Below are 22048 nucleotides of genomic sequence, written 5' to 3'. Positions count from 1 at the left end.
GGAACTGCCTGAAGACCTGGAAAGCTACTGCCTTTGTGTAGGCAATATTTAGAACATGGGTAAGCAAACTAAGGCCTGGGGGCAATCGTCATCTAAATCTAGCCCACTGACTGTCCGGGAATCAGCATGTTTTTACATGAGTAGAATGTGTCCTTTTATTTAAAATGCATCTCTGGGTTATTTGTGGGGCATAGGAATTCATTCATATATTTTTTTCCAAATATAGTCCGGCCCCTCACAAGCTCTGAGGGACAGTGGACTGGCCCCCTGCTGAAAAGGTTTGCTGACCCCTGAGCTAGGAGGACCAATGGTCAGACTGGGTGTGAGGCCACTTCCTATGATGTACCACATCCTTATGTACCATAATAAAAGGAGCTTCTGGAGACATTGCTGGAGCCCAACTCCCATCAGGCAGCATAGTCTATGGTGAGGAATGGTGGGAGCTGGTTCTCCATCCATGGCATATATATTTATTCCACTCAGAAGTCATTGCCCTCTTCTATAGCATACAGGAATCAATGCTCATAAACTTTCCTTCAAGGGCTTAAGCAGAAGTAGCACTTTCTCAGGAAGCTATAGGAAATGGGAGTACTTCAGAGCTAATTGTGTTGGTTTTCCATTTGTAAGGCTTGTCATGGTTTTCACAGGGAGCATTAATACACTGAGGTCTTCTGAGCTGCTGCTGAGGAAATGAAGCAAGCTACACGCACATCCATCAAATCAGCAACAGAAGCCAGTTTCCCTGAGAACTGGCCTCCTGTATCCTAAACAGGCTTCGTAAGTTGCTGTTCACCTGGTGGCAAGCAGAAACTTCCTTCAGACAACCAGCCAAGGAAGCCAGGGCTTGCCCAATGCATTTTGCTGCCTGCAGCAAAGCAACAAATACACACACACAAACAGTCAAGATACGTAATGTCCAAGACCAATCAAATTATTTTGGCACCTGAGGCAGATAATCCCACAAGTCACTCCACCATTCCCCGGCAGTAAAAATGCAATGATGATAAATTAAATAACTAGCCCTTTCACAAGACACACACACACACCCAATCAGGTTCCAAAGGCACCAGCCTCACACTGTCTAACGATAGGGCCAGTTTTGGATTCATTTATTTCGATTACTTGTGCCTTTTGCACAAGTGACAGGGTGGTGTGCAAAAAAAGGCAAATCAGATAAAAGGAATACATACAATCAAGGAATAGCACAATCCTTAAAAATAACATTTGCATAACAAATCTCCAAATAGCAATTACCAGTCCCAGCAACCGAAACAAATCCATTTGTTTAATCAGATATGTCCTCCTATTAATGGCCAGCAGAAAGGGTGAGCCTTAACCAGCTGCCTAATGGGTATAAGGAGACAGCGCCAGACACACCTCAGTAGGAAGGGAGTGCCACGTGCGAGGGGCCACCACTGAAAAGGCCCTTCTCTGGGCTTCCAAATCTTGTATCTGCTTGGACAACCAAGTAGATCTCATCTTCTGATCTTAATGCACAGGCAGGTAGTATGGGATAAGGTGTATTTTCAGATAGTTGGATGCTTTATAGAAAGATGTGATATTCAACCTTTTCTGGGTGGGGTTGCACTCCCCCTAAAGGATCAAGTATGTAGTCTGGGATCCTTTTATCCCACCTTTATTTATGGAGGTACACACTGCCTCTATGACAGGAAGGACCTTTGACTAGACTAGGTCTTCTTTTCTGATACATTTCAACATTCAACTTTTTCTCTCCAGCTGCCACCCTCATCCAGGTCAAGCATATATGTAACAGCTAGGAACCACGAGGCATCAAGGCTCTTTAAAAAACAACTCTTCTAGTCATCAAAAGCTGCTGAGCAATTATTTTCAGCTTCCTCCAGAACTTTGTGGCCCAAGACGCTTTGCTACCTCAAGAGCAGCACTTGTTCCTCCCCCCTTACGTTTCCGAGCACAATTCAAAGTGTTGGTGCTGACCTTTAAAGCCCTATACGGCCTCGGTCCATTATACATGAAGGAGCATCTCCACCCCCATCATCCTGCCCAAACACCGAGGTCCAGCACTGAGGGCCTTCTGGCAGTTCCCTCACTGCGAGAAGTGAGGTTACAGGGAACCAGGCAGAGGACCTTCTTGGTAGTGGCACCCGCCCTGTGGAACACCCTCCCAGCAGATGTCAAGGCAATAAACAACTATTTTATTTTTAAAAGACAACTGAAGGCGTCCCTGTTTAGGGAAGTTTTTAATGTCTTGATGCTGTATTGTTTTTAATTTTCGGTTGGAAGCTGCCCAGAGTGGCTGGGGAAACCCAGCCAGAGGGGCGGGGTATAAATAATAAATTATTATTATTATTATTATTATTATTATTATTATTACTATTATTATTATTATTATTACTTCTTATGTTTGAGGTGATACTTTTAAACATCGCAGCAACATTTAGGCATCGATTTCTTCCTTCTCCTAGCCCTCTGAATTCTGCCACCTGAAGCAGCCTGCTCCACTTCATTGCATGGTAGGGCTGTGCCCTGTTCCAGAAACATCACCTGTCCACTACTGGTCATTAGGAAGCAAGAGAAATGTTCCTCTCTGCACATGACACAATGCATCATTTCTGTGAAAATATTCATCCACGCAGTTCTGCTGTCTTCCTCATAGTTCTTCTGTCTTACACCTAATCTCTCATTTGCCATGTCAATGTAGCTCTCCATCGCTATGTGGATTTGCTTTTTTCCTCCTCCTTGTACTGTTTGCAGTACTTGTCGGATCATCCAAAATCCTCTAAGCTCTCTATTATCTTCTTGTCTCAGCATCTTCTGGCAGGTAAACCTACATCTCCTTGCTGGCATCAAAATCACTGCAGAACTTCCCTTCTGAATCTAAGTACTGTACTCAAATCCCATTTCCTCCATACGACGGATTCTCCATTTCTCCATAGCTAGAAAACATTGTGCACCAGATAGTGAGGAGTCTTCAAAAGTGTGTTGACCTAAATTTCCTTCCAAAGATATAATGGCTCCATTTGCCACTGCGGCACTTAGCCAAAGGGTTGCCATTCCCTAAAGGTCAAGGTCAAGGGTCCCCTGACAGTTAAGAGTCCAGTCGCAAACGACTTGGGGTTGCTGCACTCATCTCGCTTTACAGGCTGAGCGAGCCAGCATTTGTCTGCTGTGTACACAGTTTTTCCAGGTCATGTGGCCAGCATGACTAAGTTGCTTCTGGTGCAAAGAAATACCAACACCAGAGCAGTGCACAGAAATGCCATTTACCTTCCCGCTGGAGTGGTACCTATTTATCTACTTGCACTTTGACGTGTTTTTGAACTGCTAGGTTGGCAGGAGCTGGGGCAGAGCAAGAGGAGCTCACCCCGTCACAGGGATTTGAACCGCTGACCTTTTGATCGACAAGCCCAAGAAGCTCAGTGGTTTAGCCCAAGAAGCTCAGCCACAGCCATCCCCTGCCCCACCCCGAACGCCATTCTCTGCTGGTGGTGCCACAATGGCAGGGTCTTAGCGGTGGCAGTTCCTCAGGTGTGGAATACAGTTCCTGGTGAGGTGTGTCTGTCTCCCTCATTATTAACATTTGGGTGGAATTGCGGGGGTGGGGGGAGAATCCTGTTCACTCATGGCTGACAAATACTTCTCCTGGCAACGTTGAAATTATTTCTCTATTGTAGCCTTTGATCTTTCTATTTAGAAAAGGTATTAACTGCTTGGTCAAAAGGCCCTCCAAACTGTCTACAAATAAAATTATGGCTAAGACATGGCTAAAATCCACAGATCAATGGAAAACAAATACAGTGGTACCTCAGATTAAGTACTTAATTCATTCCGGAGGTCCTTTCTTATCCTGAAACTGTTCTTAACCTGAAGCACCACTTTAGCTAATGGGGCCTCCCACTGCCGCTGTGCCACTGCCGCACAATTTCTGTTCTCATCCTGAAGCAAAGTTCTTAACCCGAGGTACTATTTCTGGGTTAGCGGAGTCTGTAACCTGAAGCGAATGTAACCTGAAGCGTATGTAACCCGAGGTACCACTCTATGCATCATTATTATTTATAGAAACATGGAATTATAGAGTTGGGCGCAGAGCATCATCTAGGCCCTGCAATACAGGAATCACAGCTAAAGAACCCCTGGTGGAATCCAAACTTGCTTTAAAAACCTCCAAGGAAGGAGAGTCCAGCGCCTTCCAAACTAGTCAGTTCCACTTGTTGTTGTTGTTGTCACCATTGCCATCACCAACAATCAGCATTAAGAACAAATATAAAACTGTTTGTGTGTTCGGCTGTGCTTTAGAAACCCTGCAAATTATATTGCTTTGCGGTTTAATTGTTTGCTGTACTAGGCTCCTCTGAGAGGAAGGGAAGGACAGACCCTTAATAGCCAAGTGTAAAAATAAATAAATAAAACTCTTGCGCGTCCATTGCGGGGTCAATATATGAGGCAAGAGCCCCTGCTTTTTAGCTGTGCTTCCTAATCACAAGACTACACCAGCTCACCAGAGGGTTGTGCATTGGCTGAGTCATAGCCTGCCACTATTTTTCGGTGGGATTCACACAAAATTACCAGGAAATTCAGGTTGCACAATTACAGTTGATTGCACAAAAACCCCTCCCCCTAAATAATCAGATTTTTCTTTGATAAGGAAACTGATGAGGAAACACATGGGATAACCCATACTTTGATGCAACGTCATCTAACCTCCCCACAAATCAGAGTGAAGGTTTGTTAAATAGTCAATGTTCTCTAATCTCCCTGCAAACCAATCAGGATGAAGGCTCAATAAACGACTCACCAGGAAGCACCTATGATACAAGTCATATAAACCTCTAGAATTCTAGGATGCAAACTCTGAATTTGCCTCCAGGGACTGGTGGATTCCACACTGTGGATTTCTCCCCATTCCTGCTTTTCTTTCTTTCTCTCTCTCTTTCTTTCTTTCCCGAAATTATGTTTATTTGTAGCTGTGTGCGTATGTTTGCATGCCTTTTGTAGACTAGAACAGAAGAGTTAGTTAAGCAATGCAGCCCTAGCAGTAACACAAAGGCAGCTGCCAATGGAAACATCACAGGCTGCCAAAAGATGAATATGTATTTAGAATTATCCCCACAACAACAGATTGTGTTGCTTTGTACAACACGGCTGCGGATTCTGGGCATTGTTGCAGTACAAATATTATGCAAGGTGTGGAGGAAGTGGATAGAGAGAAGTCTCTCTCTCCCCATATCTCATAATACGAAAACCTAACACCATCCAATAAAGCAAGCCGAACGTTTGCCGATTCAGCGCAGACAAAACGAGGCTCTTTCCCACACTGTATATTAGTCAAACTGTGGGATTTGCCCCTCAAAAGGCAGTGATGGCCACCAACTTAGATGGCTTGAAAAGAGAACGAGACGAATTCATGGAGGAGATTGGCTATCAGTGGCTACTAGTCACAACAGTCAGGGAAAAAACAATGCTGCCCAGGGCTGCAGAGAGAATAACTGGGTGCACTCTTCCCACCTTGGATCAAATCTATGCTTCCAGGTCCCATAAGAAATCTGCACAGATAGTGCAGGATAGTGCGCACCCTGGAAATGATCTCTTTCAGCTTCTGCCTTCTGGAAGAACGTACAGGGTTATAAAGACTAGGACTAGCCGCCTGAGAAACAGTTTCTATCCAAATGCGATTTTGGTTTTAAACGTAGTGTAAGGTAGTCTCTGTGGGAGTATATTGTATTTAATTATGGGGTATCAGAGTTTCTAGGGGTTTTCCAGGCTGGAATAGCTGGGATAGCAGGCTTGTGGGTTTTTGAATGTCTGGTGTAGAATTTTTCAATTTCGTTGTTCTGTATGGGACAATGACAATAAAGATTATCGTATCGTAGAAGAGAAGAAGAAGAAGAGTTTGGATTTGATATCCTGCCTTTCACTCCCTTTAAGGAGTCTCAAAGCGGCTAACATTCTCCTTTCCCTCCCCCCCCCCACAACAAACACTCTGTGAGGTGAATGGGGCTGAGAGACTTCAAAGAAGTGTGACTGGCCCAAGGTCACCCAGCAGCTGCATGTGGAGGAGCAGAGACGCGAACTCGGTTCCCCAGATTACAAGACTACCGCTCTCAACCACTAGACCACACTGGCCTTCTGTAATGGAAGGTTTATGGGCTAATAGCCGTAAAATAAATAAAATTAAAAATTAAAAAAAAATGGAAGGTTCTCCAAGTGTCCCTGTTTTCCAGGGACAGTTAGGGGGTTCACAAAAGCCATCCTGGTTTCTGATACAATCCCAGAATGTCCCTCTTTTCCTTAGGACGTCCCTATTTTCCTCAGAGAAATGTTGGAGGGCATAGAGTTATGCGACCCCTGAGCCAAGGAGATAAGTAACAATCCACCAACTAATCAATCTGCTTTATTGGCTTAGATAAGTAATTATGCAACCTTTAGAAGACATCTGAAGTTAGCCCTGTATAGAGAAGTTTTTAAAAATGTTTAATGTTTTATTATGTTTTCATATATGTTGGAAGCCACGCAGAGTGGCTGGGGCAACCCAGTCAGATGGGTGGGGCATAAAAATGGAATAGGATGCCCCTGTTTTCTCTGGAGGGGTGTTGGAGGGTATGCAATGGCTATGTTCAGCTTCCACTGCCAGATGCAGTAAGTGCCTTTGAATTCCAGTTACTGGGAACTGCAGGAAGAGCAGTGTGTCATTGAGCTCAGGTCCTGTTTGTGAGCTTCCCATGGGCATTTGGTTGGCCATTGTGAGAACAAAATAAGAACATAAGAAGTGTCTGCTGGATCAGGCCAATGGAACACCTAGTCCAGCATCCTGTTCTCACAGTAGCCAACTCAATGCCACCGACCTTCTAGGCAAGGTGGACATAGACGGGAGAGATGGGCCATTGACATAATCATCTGGGGAGTAGGATGCTGAGCTAGATGCTGAACTGTTCTGACAGACACTTTATGTGCAATGGGTGGGGTGGGAAATATCCAACACTGTGTCAATGGGTGAAGGGCTGAAAGGGAAATGCCTTCTTAACTGCAGGTATTCCCCCTATGACTATGAAATCCCCGCCATTGGTAATGATCAGTGCAGGTTCTCGCCCTCAACACAACACTGCATTCTCTACATCACCAACTCCCAAGGAACTTCTATCTACTCCCAGTATAAAAAAACCTAGCAGTGATCTACACATTGTCATCACCAAGAGAATGCCCTGAGTTATTGAGCTTATTTTTTGGGGGGGAGCCCATCCAGAATCACTTATAATTATACCGTGATTGACCAAAAACACCCCCATGATTGAACAGTAGATTGCAATCAACCTGTTGGACATACCTGTCCTACGTCAAAGATGGGGGAGCCTTTCATAGAATCATAGAATCATAGAGTTGGAAGAGACCACAAGGGCCATCGAGTCCAACTCCCTGCCAAGCAGGAAACACCATCAGAGCACTCCTGACATATGGTTGTCAAGCCTCTGCTTAAAGACCTCCAAAGAAGGAGACTCCACCACACTCCTTGGCAGCAAATTCCGCTGTCGAACAGCTCTTACTGTCAGGAAGTTCTTCCTAATGTTTAGGTGGAATCTTCTTTCTTGTAGTTTGGATCCATTGCTCCATGTCCACTTCTCTGGAGCAGCAGAAAACAACCTTTCTCCCTCCTCTATAGGACATCCTTTTATATATTTTATATATTCTTTTCAGTTGAGGGGCCAGACTCCTCTATGGTCAATTTTCAGGGCACTGTATGCCCGTGGTGGGTGGGACCTGAGGGAAAAGTGGGCGGAGCAACAGGGTATAGCCACACACCTTACCCTATCCTGCAGCCAGGCATGGTCACAGCTCAAGGACACACTCCAGGCAGGAACAAGCACCCAGGGGGATCAAAGAGGGAGGTCACCAAGCGGTGTGGCTTGGGAAGAGACCCAGGTGCCAGATAAAAAGGCCAGGATCTGTCCCCCTAGACCTGAGATTCCCAGCTCCAGCCCGAAGTAGAATAATAGAATCCTAGAGTTGGAAGGGATCCCTAGTCCAGTCCCCTGCAATATAGGAATCTCAGCTAAAGCATCCATGACAGATGGCCATCCAACATCTGCTTAAAAACCTCCCAGGAAGGAGAGTCCATCACCTCCCGAGGGAGACATCATGGAGCTGTTTCTTGGTCACATGTCTTGGTCACCCTTCAAGAATGATTCTTGCTGCTGTTTGAAAGAGCAAGTTTTCTCGGCATGGACAAAATCTGGTGCCGATAAGCAATGCTAAAATTTTAGCTCAGGCCTCGAGGGTGGGCATTAAAAATGAAACGTTACTTGACTGGGTGAATTAATGCCTTATGCTGAGCAGATGATGCATCTTCATTTAGAAAGAAGACTTCTTAATTTGGCATATTATTTACTCTTTGTCCTGCTCGTGTGTCAAGCTTGACATCTGTAGTGTTATAATGAATGCTTAAATAATATGCTTATTAAAAGCCTTTGTCTCTGGGCCTGACTGCTGTTGTTTTCGTGTTGATCGGCTTTTAGCTGTTGCCAGTTTTTCATTTTAATTTACAGATTTAGATATTAGAGTGAGGCAAGCTTCATCAGACTTTACTCTGAATATGTGTTCCCTCCAACCACCAGATAAAAAGCTATCTTATTTTGCCGCTTTTGACTTGTTTAACCTGGTGTTCCATCTAAAATTAATATCCTGCTTTGCTAATATAAGAATTAACAGGGGCTCTGCTTTCCTCTCTCCCCAAGAACCTGCCTTGTTTCATTCTGTTGACAGATCTTGAGAATTGCTGGATTTTACATTTTCAGAAAAGGGCAATCAGCCTCTGGCCCAGTCTTCAAATAACACTAAACCATGGTTTGGCAGAAACAAGCAAACACAAGGGTTCATTGAGAAGACCAGCCACTGGGCTCTTCCTTCAGTCCTGCTGTTGCCATGTTACGCAGGACTAAGCGATGCTTTGGCTAAGTGTTACATCTGAAACCAAGTTCATGGTTTGTCTTCCCCATGAAAACTGAAAACCAAGAGCAAACCTTGGCTACAGTTCACAGCTTGTCTGGAGTGAGACCACCCACAAACCTGGGAATAGATGTAATGCTAAACCAAACCATGGCTTAGCCCCGGATAGCGCAGCAGCAGGAGGAGTGGAGGAATAGAGCAGCAGCTGCTGTCTTTGCTCTGGGAACCCATTTGTTTGTGCTAAGCCATTATTTAGCTATGCATTGGGTTAAACCACAGAGCCTATGACTTGCCGATCAGAAGGTTGGCGGTTCGAATCCCCGCGACGGAGTGAGCTCCCGTTGCTCGGTCCCTGCTCCTGCCCACCTAGCAGTTCGAAAGCACATCAAAGTGCAAGTAGATAAATAGGTACTGCTCCGGCGGGAAGGTAAACGGCGTTTCCGTGTGCTGCTCTGGTTCGCCAGAAGCGGCTTAGTCATGCTGGCCACATGACCCGGAAGCTGTACACCGGCTCCCTCGGCCAATAAAGCGAGATGAGCGCCGCAACCCCAGAGTCGGCCACGACTGGACCTAATGGCCAGGGGTCCCTTTACCTTTTTACATGCAAACTGGGTCATTGTATCTTTCTTCAGGCCAGCATCCCAAGGTGTAACCCAAAATCTAGTTGGCACCTAGGTAGTGGATAGTGGTCCTTTTGGGCACCAATCTCAGGCTGCCTTCTACCAGCCTCTCCCTGCCTGCCCTCCCACTTACAACCAGTCCAGAGGGTGGCACCACCAGTCAGCTTTCTCCTCCCTCGTTTCAGTGCTTCCGTTGTAGAACTGAGCAGAGAGGAGAATGAGGATGAAAGCTTGGCTCTGGGCTACAGCTACTGTTGACCTCCCAGCCTTCTGCACCACCAGCTCCAATGGGCCCCGGAAACTAGTGAACCCAAGAGAGTTTCACCTAATAACTCTGCTACCTTCCCCCCACACTCCATCTTAAGACTGACACCATTGCAGACCAGAAGCTTGCTCCACATTTTGTGGCATTTACCTCGACCTACTATGGATTTTGTGAGCTTCATATGTTCCCATTGATTTCAGTGCGAGAGAATTAGCTTAACTGAAAGTGCTCTAACATTTGGTCACGATCCACATTTGGAACATTATAAACCACAGAACCTCAAGCAGTCCCGGGCAAAACCAGATTGAGATTGCTTACCTCATCCACATTCTCAAAGGCATTGATGATGTCATAAGGTAAACATGACAAAAGGTCTATCACGAACCAGGTTTTCAGGTAGTTCATCCTGATGAGTTTGGGATCTGAGATGACCTCTCCACCAGGTCCAACAAAGGTTGTGTGAAAATTCAGGACTATGTCCACCAGGAAAATAACATCCACCACGCTATCCAGAACCAACCATGCAATGTTGTTCTGCTTGGTTTTGAAGGACACGTTGTAAGGAACCATGATGGCCGTGTAGAAGGTGAGGATTAAGATGACCCAGTCCCAAGTGGTCTTGAAAGCGCAGTAGTGTAAAATGATATGTGGTGGAGTCTTTGGGGCTTCTTGCTTGTATTGTGGAAGAATATCGGAACCTAGCTGGAGAACCTTAAAATAAAAGATACGCAGGTGTTATCACATGGATTATTGCTCATTACATCATGAAGTCCCACAAACCCAATTCGAGGAAAGTCGGCAGCTCAGTGGTAGAGTATGCTGAAGGTTCTAGGTTCAATCCCTGGCATCTCCAGGTAACGTTGGGAATGTCCCTTGCTTTAAATCCTAGAAAGCCATTTCCAGTCGGTATAGACATTACTGGGCTGAATGAACTAGTGGTCTGGCTCAGCATAAGGCAGCTCTATATATTTCCTATGTAGAAGGATGGGGTAGAGAGCCTCATGTAAATAAATAAGTTGTAAGATCTTTGGGGCTGGGATCATTATTACCACCACTACTGTCATCATCAGTAAGTAATAATATTTTTCATTCTTGCCCTTTTGCTCCGCTGGCTTCCCATCCTACTCCATCACCATCCTAGAACAATCAGAGCTTTCTTTCTATCTCTCTTTCTTGGTGTTGCTTCCATCTCAATGAGGTCTTTTCTTCCTGGGAAAGGAAAAGTGGCCCTGCAGCTTATACCTGAAACTTTGGCTGGTGGTTCTTTCTGTCTGCAATGTTACACACACAGAGAGAGAGAGAGAGACACAGAGAGAGACAGAGAGAGAGAGAGAGAGAGAGAGAGAGAGAGAGAGAGAGAGAGAGATTCAGATCAGGAGAGGAGAGCATTTGTTTGAGACTTACTTCAGCTAACCGTGAGTGTTTATGGACCACCTCGGCTTTGTTCATAGGAGTTAGCTGCTGCAGAACACTCCGACTATTCGTCAAAGCTCGTGTCAATCGAGCAAACTTCGTCCAGCCTGAAAAGAGGAAGGGGAACATTGTGAGGTTCACTGGTTGGCAATGGCCATCGGCCATCTTCTCATTCAGAACATAGTGGTCACAACAATGTCCCAATGGTATCCAGATGCTATTCCTACGGTCCATCTTGGAACGTTAAGGTCTGCAATGTTTAGCTAATCTATAGGTAGGATTAAACTGATTTTAAAAATTGTCTGATGAACTGAAAAACTTTTTTTCCTGATCACCTTTTCCCCATCCACACTCTGGAATCTACATAAATCTAGCATTATTTACAAGGATTTAGGGGATAATTCATCAGTACCTGCAGAATAGACCATAGAATGAACCCAATTAAGTGTTAGGGGTTCATTCAGTGAGCTATCATGCAGGAAGAAACCATGAGCGATGAATTCCATCAGTCTCCTTAGCCAACAGAAAGCTAACTAGACTTGGGTCAATGTAGCCAAAATTCTTTACCTTAAGAGTTTTAAATCTTACTGTGCAGTTACAGTGGTTTGGCCAACATAAATGAGAACAAACAGAGGGCAATCATATTGAGAGCTGGAAAGTAGAAGGGGCAAAAGGTATCCTAGCTCAGCAACTATATAAGATCAGCATCTGAGACACCCCTCCAAGGCATGTCATGAATGCCTTGCTAGGACTAGATTTGATGCTTGTAGAGTCTAGGATGGAAGGTTAACAGAGAGTAACTACCCTGCTATTATAGCAGGAGTGGGGAACCTCAGGTCCAGGGCTCAATTGCAGCCCTCTCTAATGAGCCTTCAGACTCCATCCAGGCCCTTGAATGTTTTTGCTTAATTGGAAAGTTTGATTGAACCATGATAATGCCACTTGCCCCAAATGGAGAGATGGGGGTGTAGAAGGTCTTTGTGTGGTTCAGTGGTGGCACCAGAAACAAAAAATCTGGGCTGGCGCAGAATGGGCAAAGTATATTTGTAGGTGGGTGACATATCAATGACAAGAGTTCAGAAATGGGGGGCAAGTGGGCAGGTGAGCTCTTTGTTTGTGGGGAGTGCTTGGCACTCCTTCCCTCCTCTGGCATTCCTTATGGTGTGGCTAGAATCATAGACTCATAGAATTGTAGACTTCAGAGTTAGAAGGGACCCCAAGGGTCATCTAATCCAACCCCTTGCAATGCAGGAATCTCAACTAGATCATCCATGACAGATGGCCATCCAACCTCTGCTTAAAAACCTCCAAGGAAGGAGAGTCCACAACCTCCCAAGGTGACTGTTCCACTGTCAAACAGCTCTTACTGTCAGAAAGTTCTTCCTGGTGTTTAGGCGGAATCTCCTTTCTTGTAAAGCCATTTATTTGAGTACTACCCTCCAGAGCAGGAGAAAACAAGCTTGTTCCCTTTTCGATGTAGCCTACTGAACCAAATGGTATCTGTTGCTCCACCTACTTTTGCTTCTGGCCCCACCCACCCCAGTATGCAGCCGCTGGGAGGTGGTACATGAGCGAACAGGCCCTTTGGGGTGTAAAATGTCCCCCCAACCATTGATTACAGGAAGAGGGTGGTTGCTCCATTGCTGCAGGGCAATATTTGGATGTTGTTTATGACTCCTACATTTATCTGAATTATCTCAGCTTAGTCAGCTATTTTGAATTTTTGATGGCAGATGGTCAGTCAGTCAATACTTATTCCCAGAAGTTTAGGTCATTAATCTGCATAGTGATCAGATTAAAGCTTTTAATATTTTATTTCCTCCTCTTTGTCCTCAAAACGATAGAACATGTTTTTGCCTGACCCTTCCCTCCTTGGTCATTCAGCAGAGCCAGTGCTTACTGAATACAAAATAACCTTTTTTTAATAAAAAAAAAAGAATTAAGAACCTTGGGCTGCTTAAGGTGACAGGAACACAGAAGGAATGAATTCCCTTGATTTGTTTGGTTCATTTGATTAAGGGAATCCGTACCCCGCATTTCAGCCAGTTAAGCTCCTAGGGTGGGTTGCATACAATCAATGAAAACACTGTGGTCCCTGCTTGCAGATTTAACAATCTAAAACACATTACACAAAATGGATAATGGGGCAGGGAGAATAGATGGGTTTGGGGACTAGGACAGGAAGGGAAGAGAAAAAAGGAAAATGCAGGTGCTAATTCTGAAAGTTCAAGAGGAACACTTTTTCTGCATGCAAAATACCCCACTTCCACTACGGAAATACAACACTGGGTGCTGCAGATAGGTATTATTACTGTTGCTGATATATTTTCATAGAATCACAGAATCATGGAATTGAAGAGCTGGAAGGATCCCCACGGATCATCCAGCCCAGCCCCCTGCCATGCAGGAATCGCAGCTAAAGAATCCCTGACAGATGGCCACCCAATCTCTGTTTAAAAACCTCCAAGGAAGAACAGCCCACCAACTTCTGAGATAATCCATTTTATTGTTGAACAGCTCTTGCTGTCAAAGTTCATCCTAATTTAGTTGGATCTCCTTTCTTGTCACTTGAATCTATTAGTTTGGGGCCTACCCTCTGGAAAATACAAGCTTGCTCCATCATATCTCCTCTCAGTCTCCTCATTTCCGGGCTAAACATACCCAGTGTGCTGGGCCCGGGGGTAACCCGTGCAATGCGGTCCAGGACTGGTCCAGAATCTGAAGGTTCCATGAGGAGTCAGTCCGACAGGGCCAAGGCAGGAAACCAGGCAAGGACAGGTACAGGATCTCAGGCAGGATCTAGCATACAGCAATATTGCTCCCACAACCTGGGGCAGGGCCCGACAGCCTTTTATCTGTGTCGGGATAACTGCCGGTCCTGATCCCCCGGCCACTCACCTCCCTGTTTTGCCCGAAGGTGAGCACTCCTCCTGCAAGTACTCAGGTCTCTCCTTCTCTCAGACCTTAGTCTCTGCAGCTCGGGAGATGTCGGTGGGTTATTAGACCCAGAGGCCGCCTCAGCCTCTCCTGACCCAATTGGCAGTGGAGCAGCTGCAATTGATTGCCCAGCTGAAGGCAACGAGGTAATTCCTGCATATGGAGCCAGGGCAGACTCAGGCCCCGGACTTGGCCCAGCTGGTGTTTGTTGCAGGGGAACCTGTGCAGACTGGGACTCTTCAGGATCAGGCCCAGACTTGGTTCAGGTGATGCCTGAGGCAAAGGATCCAGTGCAGACTGAGTCTCCTCTGGTTCCAAGCCCGAGCCCGAGTCCCAGGCCATAACACCCAGTTCCTTCAACCATTCCTCTGGATGATTTCCAGACCCTTGATCATCTTGGTTGCCTTCTTCTGCACACATTCCAGCTAGTAAATATCCTTCTTAAATTGTGGTTGAAGATAGCTATCATATCTACCTCCCAGAAGTAAAGTATATCCCTCAGGGTTAGAAGCCGTGGATGGGCTTGTTCCCCATGAGTTTGTCTAATCCTCTTTTTAAGCCATCTAAGCTGGTGGCCATCACCGCTGCTTGTGGGAGCAAACTCCATCCCTCACATCTCTCACACTTCAGCAACTGCTAAGCCCTAAGGCTCTTCTCTGGCAGTGGTGGAGCACCGCTGATGCGGTTAACTTCTTCAAGCAGAAAAGGAACATTTCCTCAACATTCATTTAGTGTTTTGGCTGCTCAGAACACATTAATCAGGGCCTTCTGCGTGGAGATGCCTGGGACATGGCCTTGACTTGGTACCACTCTGAGACTTCTGAAGCAACTGCAGAAGCATGGAATCATTCTAGCCTTCAGGAAGGAATAACTTTTTTTCTCCCACAGACTGGAGCTTGTACTGTTCATTCACCCCCTCCAAATCAATGAGCCTTCCGAAAACGACTTCTTGTGCAGTGGCTTGGCAGGACACAGGGCGAAAGACTTTGCTTCCAGCCTTCTTCTTCATTTAAGCTAATGAAAGTAAAATGCTCTCACTTGCCAAAAATCAATAGAGCAGTTTTGTAATTGTGTCGTCCTGACTCCCAGTCCGAAACATAAAGTATGCCTCTCCATTGGTTTCTCGTCTGATTATACTGATTATGGAGTGTTCCAGGGCCAGGAAGCCTGAGGAGACCTGATCCAGAACAATGAAAATCAATCTGGACATCTGTCATTGTCTTTGAGAGCTGAAGGGTCATTCAGCCACCAGCTACCTCCAAAAAAAACCCCAAAACAACCTTCTTTGCCACCATTATAAGAGTGCTGAAGGAAGTCCATTCATTATATCACATAATATTAATGTTTCGTTAAAATTGTTAGCTCTAGATTTGTTCCTGGGTCCATTTCAAGGTGCTGGTTCTGTCCTTTAAAGCTCTAAATCAGGGCTCAGAAGCTCAGGACCAGGGACTGACTGAGGCCCACCAGACCTCTGTCTTTGGCCGTTGGGATCCTGCCCAGCCCCAACCCTCGCTGGCCTGCTGCTCACTCTTCTTGAATGTTTTTGCTTGGCTAGAAAGTGTCCGTTAACTCTGGTCAGAGCTTGAATCTACTATGTTATTTTGGAAAGTCTTGTCTGTTCTCTATTGGTTTCAGATGCCCCTCAAGAGATCATCACCCAGTTTGGCATGATGGTTCCTGAGGTGGAGGAGGTGGTTATTTGCCTACTGGGTGCCATTTTGAATACAGATGGTGAACCAAATCATGCACCAATGTGGATGCCTCTGAAGATATCATTACCTGGAGATCTGATCGTGGACCTTGAACATGACATGTCACATAGCTCTGGGGAAGAAGGGCGGGATGCAAATGAACAAACAAATAAAGCAGCTGGCCGTACACTGGTGTGTATGGGTGTGTGGGTGTGGGTGGGTGTTCCCCCTTTTGACATCAATCACTCTTTCTGGCTCATAAATCAAACTCAATGTTTTCTAATGACGCCCAGCTTTAAGAAGACTGGATGCTGGGGGAAGCTGCTTGCATTGGATAAGCAGAATTGCCATCAAAATGTTGGGGCATGTGCAGAGTGCCCATTCAACATGCCAGAGGAATGTGCCAAATGGAACGGATAAACCACAGACGGTTCTAGGTAGTGTCAATGCCTTTACTTACAGTATAAACCAGTTCCATGGCATATAGGTTGGCCTATGTGGAGGTGCCCTTCCCTTGCTCTGAAGGGGCATAGCTAGAAGGGGTGTTTGCCTGAGAGGGAGATTATAGGGTTAACATACCTGACCTGAGCTAAGCGCGCTCAATAAATGGCATCGAGTGGGATTTATTGAGCTCTAAAAGCAGGAATAAAAATGGGGAAAGTCCTTTCCATGATCCAGAAAAGGAAGGTTCTGGCACTGGGCTGGTGCTGCAGGAGTGTCTCCACCCCCATCGTTCAGCCCAGACACTAAGGTCTGGCACCAGGTCTTCTGGCGGTTCCCTCACTGCGAGAAGTGAGGTTACAGGGAACCAGGCAGAGGGCCTCCTCGGTAGTGGCGCCCTCCCATCAGATGTCAAGGAAATAAACAACTACCTGACTTTTAGAAGACATCTGAAGGCAGCCCTGTTTAGGGAAGTTTTTAATGTTTGATGTTTTATCGTGTTTTTAATATTCTGTTGGGAGCCACCCAGAGTGGCTGGGAAAACCCAGCCAGATGGGCGGGGTATAAATAATAAATAATTGATGATGATGATGATGATGATGTCCCAAAGATGGAGAGTCTATCAGTTGAGAGAGTGGGGATTTTTTTGCAGGGGGGTAGTTCAGCGCACACTTTGTGTGCAAGTATCAGGTTTCATCCCTGGTGTCACCAGTCTAAAGTCTGGCATTGTGACTTTTCCTGTGGACCCTGAGAACCGCTGCCAGTCCAACTAAACCACGAGTAGCAAAGGTGGAACCTGCCAGGTGTCTTATAGTAGACCATTGGCCCATCTACCTGTGGCTCTCAAGGGCTGTCTTCCCCAGCGTGGTGGCCTAAAGACTACAAGTCCCATCATCCCTGACCACGGACCCTGCTGGCTGGGACTGATGGGAGTTGGACTCTAACAGTTAGGGAACTCCACATTGCCTATCCCTGGACTGGAGATTGCTAGGCTAGACGGACAAGAAATAGTCTGATCCAGAACAGGGCACCTTCTTATATTGCTCTTTCCTGGACCACTGCCAAGCATGTCATCACCAGGGAAGTGTTTCTGTTTTGTTCTTTGCCAAAAGCAGACTGGTGCGAATTACAGCACTGTCCTCAAGGCTGTCTCGGGAACCGGGTTCCATCTGCCTTCGTTATTATTAGCAGGTTTCCTCTGCCGAAAAAGGCCACCGTGACTAGCTCTTTCCTTAATAAAACATTAGCGTAGCTCTATTGGGTTGCAATTAACCTCTTTGTCATGGATTGCCTCATCTCTGAAAGCGAAGGGAATAATGAAGGCATTTAAATCAATGTGTCAGAGTGGCATTCGAGATCTTAATCGGTAACAAAAATGCTTAGGTTAACAACAATGATCAGGGTAGAAGGACTGCGGGAGAGTAATGATGGCAATTCTCAGGCTGACCGTTGCCCACAAAAGTGGAAGTGACACCAGGAGACAATGGGAGGGTCATTGGGCTCGTCTTGCAGTCCACCATACCTGGGCACACAGCTGGACGCAATGCTGGAAGCAACATGTATACATGATGCACCGCAAAGAGAACAGCCCAAGGAATGCACTTCCTTGGGGGCAAACTCCCAGTCACTACATGCTAGCGGTGTTAAGAATAATTGTTTAATTGTACTTTGAAATGGAAAATAACTGCCTGTACACCCTTGTGCAAATTAATTGAAACAAACAATGTAGTTTATTGTACAAAACTCACATATACATGTACAAAACTCATGTATATGTACATTAGTAACAGATATGACATGGACTGCAAGAAGATCAAACCTATCCATTCTGAAGGAAATCAGCCCTGAGTGCTCACTGGAAGGACAAATCATGAAGCTGAGGCTCCAGTACTTTGGCCACCTCATGAGAAGAGAAGACTCCCTGGAAAAGACCCCAATGTTGGGAAAGACGGAGGGCACAAGGAGAAGGGGACGACAGAGGACAAGATGGTTGGATAGTGTTCTCGAAGCTACCAGCATGAGTTTGACCAAACTGTGGGAGGCAGTTGAAGACAGGAGAGCCTGGCGTGCTCTGGTCCAGGGGGTCACGAAGAGTCAGACACGACTAAACGACTAAACAACACATTTTTCAGCAGCATTTGAACATGGTTTGGCATGGAGTCTACTAGTTTCGAACAGTCATTGTTGATTTTCAGATCCCTGTACCATACTTGAATCAGCACCTGAATGAGCTTCTCCATAGTCGTACAGTCTACAGCATGGAGGCAACTTTTGCATATAGCCCACAAATTCTCAATGGGATTTACGTCCGGGGAATTCCCTGGCCAATCAAGTACCTGTATTTGCTGCTCTGTCATGAATTTCTTCACCACTTTTGATGTGTGACAGGGGGCTAGGTCCTGCTGCAATATCCCAGTACCGTCAGGATACCTCTTTTCCAACTGTGGAATTACTCTCTTTTGTAGAACCTCAAAATACAGTATTGTGGTGAGCACATCATTCCTTCTATTGGCTGCAAGCTTCCGACACCATAATGATCAACTGACTTTTTGTGTTTGTTTTGAGTACAGGATTACGAATAAGATAGAAAATATGCTTTGTTTCAATTAATTTGCACAAGGGTGTATGTGTACTGCTAAATGCATAGCATGGAAACTTCCACTGAAGCTAAACAAAAAGAGTTGCAGAGAGCCTGACCTTTGATAATTAACTTAGAATGTATCTCTGCTGCTCTGCCACGAGGTGTTTAACTTAGATCACATGGGGTATTCCATTGCAAATCTCCATGTTGTGTGTGTGAGTTAGTCTTTGTTCTCAAGCCACCAAAGAGGATGCTGTGCTAATGACTATCTCCAGGAACTCAGCCTCAGGCTCGAATGCAGGCTGTGTGTAGAGAGGCAGAGTTTTGTTTTCAGCTCTGGATGAAGTAATTTCATTTTTCTAAGATGCTGCAACTGTGCACGTGATATTCTGCAACTATTTGGATGTCTGTTTTGGAGCAGGTTCTGTTAGTAAAGCTTTTGAAACCTATTTTGGGACTGGACAATTTTTATTCCAAGTCAGTTTTTATTCATCCTATTGCTTTCAAATGACCAATATCATTAAATGCAATAGGTAGTGGGTGGAGCCAGAGGCAAATGTAGGCAAAGCCATGCTAAAAATTTGGCACACACACCCCTCACCTCTCACACTCAGGTCTACAGCATTGTTTTGGCACCCCCTGCAGCAATACTCCCCGTGCAACCACACAGGATGCACTACAGAACTACACAATGCACCAAGGAACTACACAACTTTTAGAAGACATCAGAAGACAGCCCTGTATGTTTGAAGTTTTATTATGTTTTTATATTTAATAATAATAAGAAGAATAAGAATAAGAATAATACAGTCGTGTCTTGGAAGTCAAATGGAATCTGTTCCCGAAGTCCAATTGACTTCCAAAACATTTGGAAACCAAACGTGACTTTTGATTGGCTGCGGGAAACTCCTGTAGCCAATCAGAAGCCACGGAAACTGCACCAGACATTCAGCTTCTGAAAATCGTTTGAAAACTGGAACATTCACTTCCAAGTTTCAATCATTCAGGAGCCGATTTGTTTGGGAGCCGAGGCATTTGAGATCCAAGGTACAACTGTATTATTATTATTATTATTATTATTATTATTATTATTATTATTATTCTGTAGCTGACTTAAAAATTTGTGCTGTAAAGAGATCTGTGGGCACTGCTGACCAGCAGCACATGAAAAACCCTCTGCAGAGCAGTTGTCAAGACAGCGCTTTGAAAGGGGCAAAAGAGGGTCACCTGACATCATTGTCGCATCAGGTGATTGACAAGCGGGAAACGCTTCCCACCACTCATAAAGGTTACTGGAGGAGATAACAATCTGGTCCCCAAGCCAGGTCCAGTCTCCCACCCTCCTTTAATGTCAAAGAAGCCAGTTGCAAGATGCCAGCGGCTGATGGCATCCTCATCCCAGACAAGCAAAAGGAAAGACTTGTTTAAGCTGACGCCTTGCCTTGAGCCAAACTCTACTCATGGAAGAAGATGAGAGTTTTCAAATGATGGAGGACCTGTCAGCCAGCAGAGTGTAAAACGTACTTAGTGCTCTACTGGGGCCCCATCATCTATGTAGGAAGAGAGACGGGGAACATTTGCAGCCTCGCTTTGCAGGCACTGAAATTCTATAGGATGCCAGCTCATTAAAAACACAAAACAGGCATTTCAGAACCCTCTCCCCATTCAATTTTTTAGATGTGTCATGATTCTGCTGCTAAATGTTTTAAAGATTAGCTTTAATAATAAATGCAAATTGTTGCCTTGTTTTGCATGCAAAGAAGCTCTGCCTTTGAAAAGAGAGTACTGTGTTGTGCTGAATCGAAGAATGTGGGAGAATTCTAATGGAAATGGGAAAGGGTTATAAATTGCCATTGTTTGCTTATTTGTCCCGTAACCAGAACAGAAATCAATCCAGGGAACAACCGTCAGTATACGCCAATGCTGCTGTTTCCAGTTCACAAACGATACATAAATGACAGCACTTAAATTGTGTTTTCCTTTCCACTGAAACGACTGGCCTCTGCAATGAAACGAATGGCATGGGGATAGTTGCACCAAATTCACAACTTACATAAATCATGGAAATAATTATGCATGTTAAATAAAATTGTGCGGACGGTGAAAGAGGGCAAGGAAGTATTTAGCGAAACCTAGGCTTCAGTGGACGAGGGACGCGGGTGGCGCTGTGGGTAAAACCTCAGCGCCTAGGACTTGCCAATCGCATGGTTGGCGGTTCGAATCCCCGCGGCGGGGTGAGCTCCCATCTTTCGGTCCCAGCTCCTGCCCACCTAGCAGTTCGAAAGCACATCAAAGTGCAAGTAGATAAATAGGTACCACTCCAGCGGGAAGGTAAACGGCGTTTCCATGTGCTGTGCTGGTGCTGGCTCGCCAGAGCAGCTTCGTCACGCTGGCCACGTGACCCAGAAGTGTCTCCGGACAGCTCTGGCCCCCGACCCTTGAGTCGGACACGACTGGCCCGTACGGGCAGGGGGTACCTTTACCTCTACCTTACCTAGGCTTCAGTGGAATGGAAACAGAACTGGCTGTTGGAGACGTTGGAATGGAAATGGCTTATTTCTTACATGCCTAGCTGCATCAGGGCATTGATCCAGGATCCAACATACTAATAGCAAGTTCCTTGTGCTGCATGTGGGTCCTTACAGAGCCAGAATGGCACCATCCACATACAATAACAGGGATGAGGAATTCTAATCCTCCAGGTGCTATTAGAATGTGACCTGTGCTTTTCTTCTGGAAAGAAAGAAAAAAGCACCAGTACTGAGTACCCTTGAATACCCCCAGAAGAAAGCACTGAGTATAACTTCCATCGGGACGCGGGTGGCGCTGTGGGTTAAACTACAGAGCCTAGGGCTTGCCGATCAGAAGGTCGGCGGTTCGAACCCCCGCGACGGGGTGAGCTCCCGTTGCTCGGTCCCTGCTCCTGCCAACCTAGCAGTTTGAAAGCACATCAAAGTGCAAGTAGATAAATAGGTACCACTCCGGCGGGAAGGTAAAAGGGTGTTTCCGTGTGCCGTTCTGGTTCAGAAACTTTTGGGGTGTCCTGGTTTTTACTTTTTGGAATATGGCAACCCTGAATTCCAAGAAATGTCAGAAAAAACTTTCTGACAGTAAGAGCTGCTCGACAGTAGAACAGAATGTTTTGGAAGGCGATGGATTCTCCCCCACTGGAGGTTTTTAAACA

At 45.6% G+C, this 22048-nt stretch overlaps 1 protein-coding gene across 1 annotated transcript in view; it reads right to left on the bottom strand.

Moving 5' to 3' along the window:
• KCNH5 (potassium voltage-gated channel subfamily H member 5) overlaps positions 1-22048 on the bottom strand; it is a 182363-nt gene that overhangs the window by 126095 nt on the left and 34220 nt on the right. Inside the window, exons 5-6 of the mRNA XM_083434865.1 lie at positions 11206-11321; positions 10120-10512 (exon numbers count right to left, since the gene is read on the bottom strand). Of these exons, the coding sequence (XP_083290991.1) occupies positions 10120-10512; positions 11206-11321 (509 nt within the window). The remainder of the gene's footprint in view (positions 1-10119; positions 10513-11205; positions 11322-22048) is intronic.

Source organism: Podarcis tiliguerta (assembly GCF_965153285.1).
Source record: "Podarcis tiliguerta genome assembly, chromosome: 1".
In the NCBI taxonomy this organism is placed as follows: Eukaryota; Metazoa; Chordata; class Lepidosauria; order Squamata; family Lacertidae; genus Podarcis; species Podarcis tiliguerta.
The sequence above is the reverse complement of the archived record's forward strand: the minus strand, read 5'-3'. Positions and strand labels throughout refer to the sequence as shown.